This window comes from Notamacropus eugenii, chromosome 7 (genome assembly GCF_028372415.1).
Source record: "Notamacropus eugenii isolate mMacEug1 chromosome 7, mMacEug1.pri_v2, whole genome shotgun sequence".
NCBI lineage: Eukaryota > Metazoa > Chordata > Mammalia > Diprotodontia > Macropodidae > Notamacropus > Notamacropus eugenii.
Genome location: NC_092878.1, coordinates 82,480,686 through 82,494,529, shown reverse-complemented (window position 1 = coordinate 82,494,529; position 13,844 = coordinate 82,480,686). Strand labels below are relative to the sequence as shown.

The window sequence follows — 13,844 nt, the reverse complement described above, 5'->3', positions numbered from 1 at the left end:
TATCTTTTACCACTATTATTTGCATATACACTGGTGATAATTTTTGAAAATACTTATTGTGAGAATTGCAGTATAAAATGACCAGATATATCATGAAGTATTTGTTGTTGCCTTTGGATTTACCAGCTCTTAAAATTCTTTTATTTGCTGTTCCAAGGAGAATTTTGAAACCTCATCCTTCCATTTAGCAACTTCCTTTTATCTCCTGGCTATATTTATAGCAACTGTCCAAGATTAATATAGTTTAGTTCCTACAGTAATTTATCCACTTCTTGGTCACAGAACAATAATCGCAAATGGCATACCACTAGATAAATTGATATTCTTAGAAGATTTTAAAATTATGTGATTCTTAGCACTTTCTGCCCTCTCTTCTACTACTTTGCCATATAATCTACAGGTGAGGGACTGCATAAGATGGGGGGGTCACTTTGCAGTTTTCTTTGTTTCATGGGTTGCCATGGCCTAAGAATTCATAGTTGTTAAGTGATGAGTCTCTTGCACTCTTAACTAGACTTTACCTCAGAGAGGAGACATAGTCTGTTCCTGTGACTATCCTGAACCTACCCATCCTGTGCTCTGTTGATGTCACCTCCATACCCTCATAAGGAAGAATAGGATTTTGTAGGAGTTCCATTGAATAGACAGCCTGCACATAAAATATCATTTCATAAAAAAAAATTAGAACAGGACAACAGACGGTAATACCTTTCAATTCTGTGACTAGAAGGAGAAACCACAACTCAACAAGAAATAGAGCAGATCACAAAAGACAAAATTGACAGTTTCTATTATTTAAAGATATTAAATATAGCTGTAATAAAAAGACATGCCATCAACGTTGTAGGAGGTGAGGAGAGTTGGGAAATCTTTTCATTGGACATCTCTACTAAAAGTCTGATCATTAAATTACATAGGGAAATTGATGCAAAAAATGAATGAGTCATTTTGTAATAGACAAGTGGCTCAAAACTATCAACAGCTTTTTAAAGAAGAAATAATAAAGAAGATTGTTTTTGAACAATCACATGGAAAAGTAGAAGGTATCACTAATAATGTAATGCAAATTAAAACAACTGTTTACCTCATACTCTTAAAATTTTCTATAAAATGTAAACAGTAATTATTCAAAGGGCAATGAGAGGCACATTAATACATCTTTGATGCTGTAAATTAGTACTCCTTTCTGGTTAACAATTTGGAGAGCTATCTTCGAGGAGTGACTGAATTGTTAATATCCTTTAACTGAACAGTCTGAGAAAGTCAAGCAGTTCCCACATATACTGAAACATTCACAGTACTTGTTTTGATAGTACCAAAAGGCTAGAAACAAATATTGGAGAATAATTGAACAATTTGTGCATGTGAATATAGTAGAATTTTATTTTATAATGAGAAATGAATTTAGCAGTACAGGGGTAAATGGGAAGACCTTTCTGAACTGACGAAGATCAAAGAAAATAGATACAAGAGGATAATGTATACAATGATTGAAGTAACATAAATTAAAACAGTATGTCAGAATTAAGATTAAATACAACAGCCAGTGTTTGTTCCAAAAGATCAATGATAACCCTTTTTCCTTCGATTGGTAGAAATGTGGGCTGTAGGTGTCAGTATTATATATGCTATCATATGGAGTCACAATGTTAGTGGTTTTTTGTTCCAGGGAAAGTTTTCTTTTTATTGTTGCTTGCGTGCGTGTGTGCATGTATGTGTGTGTGTATAAGGAGATGTTATTGGAATGGAATAGTGTTTGAGAAGGAATAGTTTTGAAAATGCTTTTTTGATGATCTTATGTTTTTTTATATCACTATAATTTCTGGTAATATCACTCTTTCCCTCACTAGAATTGAAACCTTCCTTGTAACAAATAAAAAGTTGAGGCAAAATATACGACTCAGTGATCTCCTGTGACAGTGTACATGACATTCTGCTTCAGTAATCCCCTACTTCTTCCTTAGAGGGAAGTTCGTTTTGTTTTCTGTTTTTTAGAAAGTAGGGTTCTTTTCATTCTCTTTTCATTTACATTGTTATAACCACTTTGTCACTACAACATGCAACAAAGTTAAGATACAAAGAGGAGGGCTAAGCATGAAGTGTGTGTGTGTGTGAATTCATTAGCTTATGGAATCTGTGTTGGGAAAAGCAAGAAATGAGTTTAGAAACATTAGAACATTTAGAAATATGTACATAATTTAGTAGAAGAATTATTTGATTTTTAAATTATAATTACATACTTATAATTTTGTATTTGAATTGATTCATTTAAGGAGCATAGAGAAAATTATATTGTTTACTAATTAACTTAATCTTTTTTTTGAAGACTAACCTTTTTTAATATGCTTTTTCTCCCCCTTTTAATCTAAGCTTATTGCAGAAGAATTTAGTCACAGAGCATTTCACAGATTTGGAGCTCATCATGTGCCAGGTAAATAATATTCGTATTCTTTTCATCACTTTTTTTGAATAAAAATCTACTCTAACTCTAGTATAATTTGAACTAGCAAATGTATATCCCTTATAGAATAACAAAAATGATTTATATCAACAGTAAATAATTTGTGTAATCCAGGCATACTGATAATTAAATTGCATAAATGTTTACGTTCAGATCTGTTCTTAAGTGTGACAGTACATAAGATCAAGCTTCCAGTGTATTTATTGAAGTTTCCTCAAGTAATCTAACTTCCTGCTTCTGCAATTTACAGAGTCCCTCTACATGCCAATGCTTCAAATCAATGTTTTAGAATTCCAAATTTTCTTTATTTGATTATAATCTTTTATCATTCCATTTTTCTCTGTTCATTAGTACCCTTAGCAATATTCTTCATCTCTATGACCTCTAATCTCTCCATGCCTCAATATTTTCCTAGATAATTAGACATTCTCTCCTCCCTTTCCGTTTTGGACTCTTTGGTGAACTAGTTCAAATTTATACTATTCTCTTTCAAGTCCCTTGTTCTCTGTCCTGACTCTAAGCATAATGCTATGCCAAACCCCATCTCTGCATTACTCCCATCATCTTTCTACTTTGCACCTGCTAACATGCTGCCAAACAGAGCTTCAAGAAGTTATGAAACAGCGCTGATTGAATCTACTACAAATCTGTTATGTAACTTTAACTGGTCCCTCATTGTAACAAAGTAATCCTTCTACTCCTCCTTCCTATGCCATCTCAACAGAAAATGCTCCAAAATGTTTTTTGTCTCCTCTTGTCTCATGACACCTCCTGTCCTGCACTCTCAACTGAAAACCTTGCTTCATATTTCACCACCACTGCCTCACCACCCCCAGACTGAAGTAATTTGCCAAAAGTACCTTTTTTCCTCTTTTTCTTATCTCACAGCTTATCCCCTACTACCTTTTTCCTTCACCCCAGTCTCTGATGAAGAGGTGGCCTTTCTCCTTAAAAAGACTTATGTTCTTGGTTCACTCTACTTATGTTCTTGGTTCACGGGGAACCTTGTTTATCTTAACAGATGACACCTCCCATTATCATACTCCTATTCTTTAACGTCCCTATATACTGAGTTCTTTCTTGCTAATTATATAAGATCCTAAATCTCTTTGTTCTTAGAAAACACTAGATCCTAGCATCTCTTCTAACTTTTGTTCTGCATCTCTTCCCCTTCTCAACTGAACTTCTTGAAAAAGTTATCTGCGTTCAGTACTTCTGCTTCCTTTCTTCTCAGCCCTTTGCACTCTGGCTTCTTCCATTAGTATTTGAAACTGTTCCTCTAAAGTTAGCAATGATCTCTTAGTTGCCAGATCTAAAGGGATTTGCTTAGTTCTTTGTAGCATTTGACACTGTTGACCACATTCTCCTTTCATATATTCACTCATTTCTGAATTTGTTTTCTGATTCTGCTGTCTTTTGGTGCTTGCCTGTCTGACTGTTCCTTGTCTGTCTCTGTTTCTTTTGTGTCATGTCCACTAATTGTGGTTGTCCCCCAAGGCTCAGTCCTAGACCCTTTCTTCTTCGCTTTTTTATTCTCTTTCACTTGGTGAATATCAGCTTTTATGGATTCAGATACTATCTCTGCAAATGGTTCCCAAATCTGTGTATGAATGAACATGAAGAAATGAATTTACCAAACACCTTCTGTATGCCAGGGCATCATGGTAAGCCCTACAAATAAAACAAAAGCTAACAAAATAAATAGTACCTGTCCTCAGTGGGGCAAGCTAACATTCTAAGAGGAAGGAGTGTTAGAGTTGGAAAGTGTAGGTGCTGGGAGGCAACATCAGACTTGTAGGAAGAAGAGTGACTTGAATTAGCAATAAAAGGGGACATCATTAATTAAATCTCTCTCTAGTCTATGACCAGATAAGAGAGAGGATCACAGAAGCTAAAATGAGCAATTTTGATTTTATGAAATTAAAAAGGTTTTGCACAAGCAAAATCAGTGCAGCTAAAATTAGAAGCAGGTAAATGGGGAAAAATTTTGTAGCAAGGTCCCATTTCCAAGGTATATAGGGAACTGATTTAAATTTTTGAGAATAAGAGCCAGTGCTCAAGTGATAAATGGTCAAATGATTTGAACAGGCACTTCTCAAAGGATGAAATCCACGCTATCAATAACCATACAAAAAAGTTCCAAATCACTGATAATTAAAGAAATGCAAATCAAAACAACTCTGATGTCCCACTTTACACTTTGGATTGACAGTTGACAAAAATGACAGATGCTGGGCAGGCTTTGGGGAAACACATATGTTAATGCCCTGTTGGTGGAGGCATAAATTGGTCCAACCATTATTGAAAGTCTTTTGAAACTATCTCTCCCCCCCCCCCCCCCAAATTACTAAACTGTGCATATTCTTTAATCCGGTGATACCATTTTTAGGTTTATATGCCAGAGAGATCAAAGAAAGAGGAAAAGGACCTATATGTAGAAAAGTATTCATAGAAGCCTTTTTTATGGTGGGAAAGAACTGGAAAGCAAGAGAAAGCCATTAATTGGATTGATGATGATGTTCAGTCGTTTCATTTTTGTCTAACTCTTCATGACCCGATTTGTTGTTTTCTTGGCAAAGATACTGGAGTGGTTTGCCATTTTCTTCTCCAGCTCATTTTACAGATGAGGAAACTGAGGCAGGCAGGATTAAGTGGCTTGCTCAGGGTCATACAACTAGTAAGTGTTTGAGACTACATTTCAACTCAGGAATATGAGTCTTCCTTACTCTAGGTCTGGCACTCTATCTACTGGGCCACCTAGCTGCCCTTAGGGTTATAGCGGAACAAATTATGGTTTATTAATATAATGGAATATTATTAAGCCATATGAAATTGTGAAGGAGGTTGTTACAAAGAAAACTGAGAAGATTTTTCTGAACTGATACAGAGTGAAGGGAATAGAATCAGCATAACAATTTATACACTAAGAAAAATATTATAAAGACATCTTTGAAAGACTGAAGAACTCTGATTAGTGCAGTGATCAGTTGTGATTCTAGAGGATTAATGGTGAAACATGCCACCCACATCCTGATGGAGGTGTTAGGTGGACATGGTACAGATTAAGACATTTTTTGAACGTTGCTAATACAGGAATTTATTTCACTTCAAATTTTTTTACAAGGTTGTGTTTTTCTTTTTTTCAAAGAGTGGAGAGGTAAGAGGGAGAGAAAACAGATTTTTATTAATTAAAAAATAAAATTTTAAAAATTGTTAAGCACTGGTCATGGAAAGCACCAAATATCATAAAGAAAGAATAGATTGTATTTTAATAGACAGGAGAAAAAAACTTGTTATTAATGTGGGAACTGTTGCATGTAGTTGGGCCACCAACTTGTCAGAACTAAGATCAGAATCTGTGAAGAAGAAGAAGTTGAAGGAGGAGGAGGAGGAATGGGTGGAGGTGGTGGCACCTGCATGAAAAGGAGAAAAGGCTATGACATGTTGAAAACAGTTTAACCTTGAATTGTTAAGTAAGTAATTGAAAAGCACAAATGGAAAATAGACAACAGAAATTATATCAACTCTGATTATGATCATTTCACTGAAAAATGTTACCATTACCAATTAATTACCACAACAAGAAGACCAAAAGAACCCACCCAGTGCCATAGTTAGCAAACATCTGACAGAAAAGATAATGGCAGCTAAAGTCAATACCAGTGGATGATAGTGAGCAATGTCATTTCATGAAACAGATTGAAGCAATTGAAAGTAAAACTACTTTAAAGAAACCTTGGTAAGGTAGATACTCAGTTCAGTAAAGTCATCCCAAGGACAGTCAAGGATTATAATGACAGGAGAACTACAAATGGGGAAAACAAACAAAAGATTTATAAAAACCACAAAAAAAAATTGTTTTTCTATAAATGATAATGGAACCACCAAACTTGGGTCTTAATCTCAGTTTCAGATATTCTTTTGAAGGAGACAGAAATAGCATTATATAGAACACTTCAGTGAAAAATAGCATTATTGGACTATGTATATATGTAGGGAACAATTATGAGGATATCAAGATACTGATATGCACAATATCTGAAGAAGGAAAAGATAAAAAAGGCATGGAAAATATCTCAGACCTTATTAGTATTGGGGAAAAAAGATGAGCAAGGAAACATCACTAACTACTGACCTATATGTCTGTTCTCCCATCTATACAAAATCTTTGAGAGGTGTTTTCCCACGAATCATTGTCATGCATTTATTCAACAGTGGACCATATATTTATCATTTCATAGTTAATTGAAAAATGTAAAATATAACAAGATTTCATTGTGCTTACTGTTTCTTGATTGTGAGAAAAGTATTGGGTTTTGTAGAATAAATATGAGGATGTTGTGAGTGATGTACTGAGAAAAAACACAAGTGCTCAAAGGATCATGAGTCAGGTACTTCATTACTCACAAGTATGCAAGCATGCTGCTCTTTAGCAGATAGCTCAGGCAGACAGTGGAATGCATACCCCAGATCTCTGGATATTTGCCCTCTGATCTGATAGTTATGGGCAGTCAGATATTGGGTGGTATAGTTTTTGACCTACCACCTTACTGACCTCGAAGGCATTCTATTAGAAAAGTTTACTAACCTTAAATACCAGAATCAGATGAAGTTTACTAAACTGATTATGTTCGGGGAGACTTGTATTCTTTGCTTATATGTAGCTGACTAAACCAAACTGGTATTGGGAACTTCCTGGTAACATAGGCATGTCAGTCAGTGATCAAATATGGAGTCATTTCTGTCTTCTAGGGTCTAGCAGTAGGCAAATCCTCACAATAAAACATCACAGGCTATTTTATAACAAGGTATTTTTCATCCATATATCAAGATCCCTTAGAAGATGTAATAACAGAAATAAGTTTGTTCAGTTACTCCCTAATAATAAGCATCGGGTGAGACATAAAACAGGTGTACATTTGCCAAAGGTGTATGTTTTTCACTCTGGTGGAAGAGCTTCAGTTCAGAGTTCAGAGGGATTCTCTATTGAATGAAGAAGTTCTCCAGATGCTCCTGTTTACGGGTGATGTATTGATTGTAAGAAGCACCAGAACATTGTAGAACCTTCCAAAAGAGGTCTGGGATCACAGAATGAGATTTGGTCTGTTAATCTTCAAGGAAAGATCAACTGGATGAAAAATGAGTGCTGCCAACATTTCAAAATACATGATGGACACCCTACAGAGGCAGTCAGCTAGCATCTATGTGCCAGTCACTCTGCTAAGCCGTACAACAGCATGTGTATCTTCTGTACTACTGTACAGATGAAAAGTGAGTCACATCCAGAATAGAGCAAAAGAACAGTTACCAGAATTGCTTATAACACTTTTACTTATCCATTTGCCTCTCAGGAATTAAACATGAGTATCAGAGGGCAGTAGAGAGAAGTGTAGTATACACGTGAGCGTTTTTAAACTGTGAGACATAATCAAGTAGGAACTCTGATGAAAAGAATGAGATTTCAAGAAATTATGGAAGAAAAAGAGTAGATGGAATGCTCAGGAAGCATGATTAAGGAATATCAGGTTTTTCAAGTGCTCCACTGGCACCCCTGTGATTTTGAAGAAAGTAAGAAAGGTCTCCAGCACCTTGGGTTATTGTCATCTAGCAAGTGTCTGGTGGCACATGGATAAGAGTCATACTTGATAGGCAGGTGTGAACAAGCTCTAGCTGCTTTGTTGGAGGGAATTCCTGAATTGGTGAGAACACCAAACCATTCCGTTTTTCCTTCAACAGGTATTGAGGTATATTTAATTGAGAATCTTTATTCTTTAGTCACAAATCTTAATCTGCACCAATTCATTTTCTTTAAATTATGTCATAGTTGCTAGTAAGGATGCAATTAATGTTTAAGCACATTAATGATTGTTAGTTTTTTAGATTAATATCTGATTGCTTTGTTTGGTAAGTTGCCTTCTCTATTAAAATTTGGTGTTTATTTACCTGAATATTTTCCTTATGTGTGGTATGCTGGCATTGTTGTTAAAAGAGAACAGTCATCATCATCAACCATTATTAAATGTTTAACTATGTTCCAGCCCCTGTACTTAGCATTGGATGTTTGAGTTTTCATGTTTATGGCTTTAGATTGATTTAGTTGAACTGGAAGCAATTATATTTTCAAAGTAAAAGGGTCTAGATGTCTTTGATAAAAAAGATTAGAAAGTAAATGATTAAAACTCAAGAGTTACAACCTAAGAGGATTTTAATTGAAATTATGATAATAAGAGGCCCTAAGAAAAGAGGTTTGTTTTTTTTCTCATAATTTGTGTCTTTGTGTTTTTTATGTAGCTAAAAGACCAGCTCAGGGACAGATCTTTGCATCTCCTGCTCCCTCACAGAAAATTACAAAGCCTGCTGCTAAATATGGGGTACCTTTAACATATAAGAAAGTGGTTGAAATGCCTAAAAAATTTCATGAAAAGAAGCCACCTTCAAGATACAAACAGGTATAACCGTCATAAGAAACAGCATTGTTAGCACATTTAGTTTTTTTATTCTTCTTTGTCTTTTATTTTTGCATCATTTTTCCCTTATATCCCTTTTTCTTTTCTCAAACAGCCAACTTATAAAGATTCAGAGTTAAAAAGATTTAATAAAACTAACAAGCACATCAGTTAAATCTGATATTAAATGTGGTATTCCAGCCCCTTTCTTTGCAAGTAATTCTTTTTATCCATTCATTTTTATATCTCTTGTTTGAGGTCACTCTTATCAATTTCATAGCTTTTGGTTTTGTTTTTTGCTAGTGGTATTGTTTTTTTACATTTACATTGTTGTATATGCATTATTTTCTTAGTTTCCATTTACTTTATATCAGTTTATATAAGTTCCCATCTTACTGTGTATTCTTAAGTGTTTTTTCTTAATAGTATTTTATTTTTTCCCAATTACATGTAAAGAGTATTTTCAATATTTTTGTGACATTGAGTGCCAATTTTTTTTCCTTCCCTCCCCCCTCCTCAAGACAGCAAGCAATCTGATATAACTTATACATGTATAATCATGTTAAATGTATTTCCACATTAGTCATATTGTGAAGAAGAATCAGAACAAAAAGGAAAAACTATGAGAAAGAAAAAAATTAAAAATAGTATGCCTTGATCTGCATTCAAACTCCATAGTTCTTTCTGTGGATGTGGATAGCATTTTTCCTCATGAGTCTTTTAGAATTGTCTTGGATCTTTGTATTGCTGGAAAGAGCTAAATCTGTCATGGTTAATCATCACACAGGTGTTGCTGTTATTTAGTGTACAATGTTGTCCTGGTGCTGCTCACTTCACTCAGTATCACTTAACTTTGTATTTTTTATAGGCATTGTTTCTTACAGTTCAGTATATTAGTATATCACAATTATTTTCCAATTGGTGGGATTCTATTTTGTTTCCAATTTTTTGATTTTAGAAAACAGTGCTTCTATACATGTTTTGGTGCTTATGAAACCTACTTCCTTGAGACATATGCTTAGTAGCGAGATCTTTGAGTCAAAGGATTTGGATATTTTATTCTGTTTCTTCGTATAATTCTAGATTGCCTTACAGTCAGTGGACTAATTTGCAGCTCCACCTGTTTTTGTACAACTTTTCCATCATTGACTATTCCTGTCTTTTGTGATCTTTTCCAGTTTATTGGGTATAAAATGAAATGTAAGGGTTGTTTTGACATGAATTTTTTATTCTTAGGATTATGTTTCACATATTAATAGTTTGGGATTTTTCTTTTGAGAACTTTTTTAAAATAATCTTTAACCATTTACCCATTAGAAAATGACTTTTGGTCTTTTGTATGTTTATGAATTTCCTGTGTGTCTTGGATATCAAATTATTTATTGGATAAATTTTATGTAAAAGTTTTTAATTTCATGTCATCAAAAAATCTATTTTATCTTTTGTAATTGTTTGTAACCCTTATTTTATTAAGAATTTCCTCCTAACTCTGCCTGTGAAAGGTACTTTATCTGGTTCCATTCTAATTTTTTATTGTGGGAACTTGAATGTGTAGGTCATATTTCAGTTTTAAGCTTATTGGGGGATATGATGTTTGATGTTGGTCTAAATCTAATTTCTACCTAATTGTTTTTCCAATTTTCCCAACAAGTCTTGTCACATAGGGAGCTATTCCCCAAGTGATTTATGTTTGCAGGTTTATCAAACAATCAGTTGTTTCTGATTCTTCTTATATTTGTAAAGTGCCTGGCATGCAGTAAATGCTCTATAAATGTTTATTTCCTTCTCCCCATTTCTTCCTAATCTAGTCTCTTCCATAGACCTTTACTATTTTTAACCAGTACCAGATGTTTTTGGTGATTGCTGCTTTATAGTGTAATTTGAGACCTTAACATTGCCATTTCTCCTTTATTCCTACTTTTGCTTATTAGTTCTATGGAAATTCTAGGCCTTTTGTTCCTTCAAATGAATCCTATTGTAATTTTGTCAGACTATATAAAGTATCCTCTTGACTATTCATTATAGCACTAAATCTGTAAATTACTTTAAGTAGTACCATCATTTTTTATTATGTTGTCATGGCCCTGACATGAGCACTGAGTCTTCTTCATTTATTTGAATGATTCTTTATTTAAAGAACATTGTGTAATTTTATTTAAACAGTTCTTGAGTATGATTTGGTAGAGTGTTTCCCTGATACTTAAAGCATTTTGTAATTATCTTGACTGGGAACTTTTCCATTTCCTGATGGATTTTTTGATTGCTATAGAGAAATGCTTTTGTGAATTTATTTTGTGTCCTCTTCCTTTACTGAAGCTATTTTTTTTTAAATTTTATTTTTCATTTTTAACACAGTTTATAACAGATAAAACAATTCAAACTTTTGGTCAGGTGATACCTCTTTTTAAAGCATTTACAATATGGACCACAGAAGAATTTTTCTTTTTAAACATTAACCAACTGAGACACAAATAATATTTATGTTGCTAACTTCACAAGCTCTTGACCTAATTGTCTCCACGGTATTACTAAGAATTAAAGGACCCTAACTTATTGTTGCTGGTCTAAAGTCCTATGCCTAATAGCTTAATTTTAGACTTAATCTCAGATGTTCCCCTACCAATAATCTATAATTGAATAGATCTGGTATTAAGCTTACAAACCTTTTGACTATAGGAAATTGCCACCAAGAGTAGGGACATTGCAGGGATACAATATCTCCCCAACTTTATGTCATTTCTGGGCAGGAGTAGATTGTGAACTTGCATTCAGTCAGGCATTAAAGTCTGCCAGGTGTCAGTGGGGAAATTAAGTCAAGAGACTCCTACCTCAGCCCAGGCTAAACAGCTGCTCTCCCACCCTTCCCATGAGATCACCTTTTGCTGTTCATACCAGCATCTCACCAGCTTACTGGCATCCTGGATTGGAGGCTCAGATCGCCTTTCTTGCTACCCATTCCTGGAGTTAGACTCAGAAGAACAGTTACTTAATAGTCCCATCTGAAGCTATTTTCTTAAAAAGGTTTTTCCCCCCAAATTATCTAGATTTTTCTAAGTTATTCCTCATGTTTTTAGCAGATAAGAGTAATTTTGTTTCTTTACCTATGTTTGTGCCTTTGATTTCTTTTTTGTTGGTGTTCTGTTATTATCACTAGCATTCCTAGAACTAAGAGTTAGGGGAAAAGGGCATCCTTGCTTTATCTCTATATTTATAATGAAAGCTGTAGTCTCTACCATCATAGATAATATTAGCTTTTGATTTTAAATTTATACTTAGATATTAAAAAAAAAAGGTTGTTCTAAGCCTCTGTCTGTAGGTTTAGTTTGGTGGGGTGGGTTTTTTGGGGGGGTTGTTTTTTTTGAATGAATTGGTGTGGTGCTTTGTTAGAGCCTTTTCTTACTTAGATATGTTCATATGATTTTGAATATTTTAGGGTTTTGTTATATTTTTTCCTAATTTTTCACTATATTTATATCTTTGGTATAAATCCAGTTTAATTATAATGAATAACTTTCAGAATATATTGCTGCAGTCTTTTAACCAGGATTTTATTTAAAAATTTTTAATTGCTATTTTAATGGCACGTGTGTGTGTGTGTATCTTATTTTATCCTCCCATTGTTTACCTGTTAGGACTATGTTTTTCTCATACTTGTTAGAGCATTTTTATCCTCAATTTTTTAGATAGTTTATGTAGTTAATAAGTATGTATGGATAATAATATGTATAGTATTTATGTATGTAATTATGTAGTTAACATTTTTTTAAAGTTTGTTCCATTTTACCTGCAAATCCACTGAACCAGAGTTTTCTCCAAAAGAATTCTTAAAAGTCATCTATTCTTTTAAAACACCATCTCCTCCCTTCACCCCAAACCATACAATAATATTATGTTCTACTTTCTGAGAATAAGTTATTCTTGTCTGGAAGTTTTTTTTTCTTTTACCATTTAGAAAATCATATCCCAAGTTTCCCTTCTTTGAATCTGTTTGCTGTATAATCTTTTGTGACCAGTGGTTCTTTGGTACTTGATGTTTTTGTTTGTGGGAGTATTATTTCTTTGATTTCAAAGTTATGCAGTTTGGCAGTCATTTCCTAGGGTTAAAATTTGTAGTTTCTGGCAATGTCCTCTGAATTTTATTTTCACTTTGTTTTTATTAGTTCTTAGTGGTTTTCTCTTATTTCTGAAATATATGGTGATTTTGTTTAATTATTATTTTCAGTAAGTCAGCAGTTTTTAAAAAAATTATCCTTCCTTGTCTTGTTTTCCAGGTTATTTTTGATAGGAGATGACTCGAATGTTACCATTCTACATGTCATCCACAACTTCCCACTCTCTCTCCCTTCTCTCCTCCCATGTAAAAGATCTTGCCAAATCTTGTCATTGTCATCTTATGACATCTCTTCCTTTTCTCATCTGACACTGCCACAATGCTGATGAATTACCTCACACCTGTACTATTGCAGTAGCCTTCTGATCAGTATCTGTGCCTCAAGTCTCTTTCCAACTCAAATTCATCCTTCACTCGCCTATCAAAATAGATTTTTTTCTGAAGTACACATCTGATCATTTCATATCTATTCAATAAATTTCACTGGTTCCTCATTACTTCAGCATCAAACATGAAATCCTGTTTGAGTTTTAAAGTCCTTTATAAACTGACCCCTTCCTACCTTTCTAGTCTTTTTACCTCTTGTGCCCTCTTCATACTATGCAATCCTGTGACACTGACCTCTCCTTATTGTTCCTTAAACAAGGTATTCCATCTCCTGATTTAGCATTTTCATGGGCTGTTTTTCATTCCTGAAATTCTTTCTCTGTTTATCTCTTCCCTCCTACTTGCCCTGGCTTTCTTAAGGTCTCAACTAAAGTCCTGTCTTCTACAAGAAGTCTTTCTGGAGCTCCACTCATATAAGGCCTTACCTCTCTTGATTATC

At 34.1% G+C, this 13,844-nt stretch overlaps 1 protein-coding gene across 26 annotated transcripts in view; it reads left to right on the top strand.

The window, feature by feature from the left end:
* NEK1 (NIMA related kinase 1) overlaps positions 1-13,844 on the top strand; it is a 162,556-nt gene that overhangs the window by 44,374 nt on the left and 104,338 nt on the right. For all 26 annotated transcript variants that reach the window (XM_072623342.1, XM_072623352.1, XM_072623353.1 and 23 more), the window contains 2 exons: positions 2,371-2,431; positions 8,753-8,910. In XM_072623342.1, coding sequence (XP_072479443.1) covers positions 2,371-2,431; positions 8,753-8,910 — 219 coding nt within the window. The remainder of the gene's footprint in view (positions 1-2,370; positions 2,432-8,752; positions 8,911-13,844) is intronic.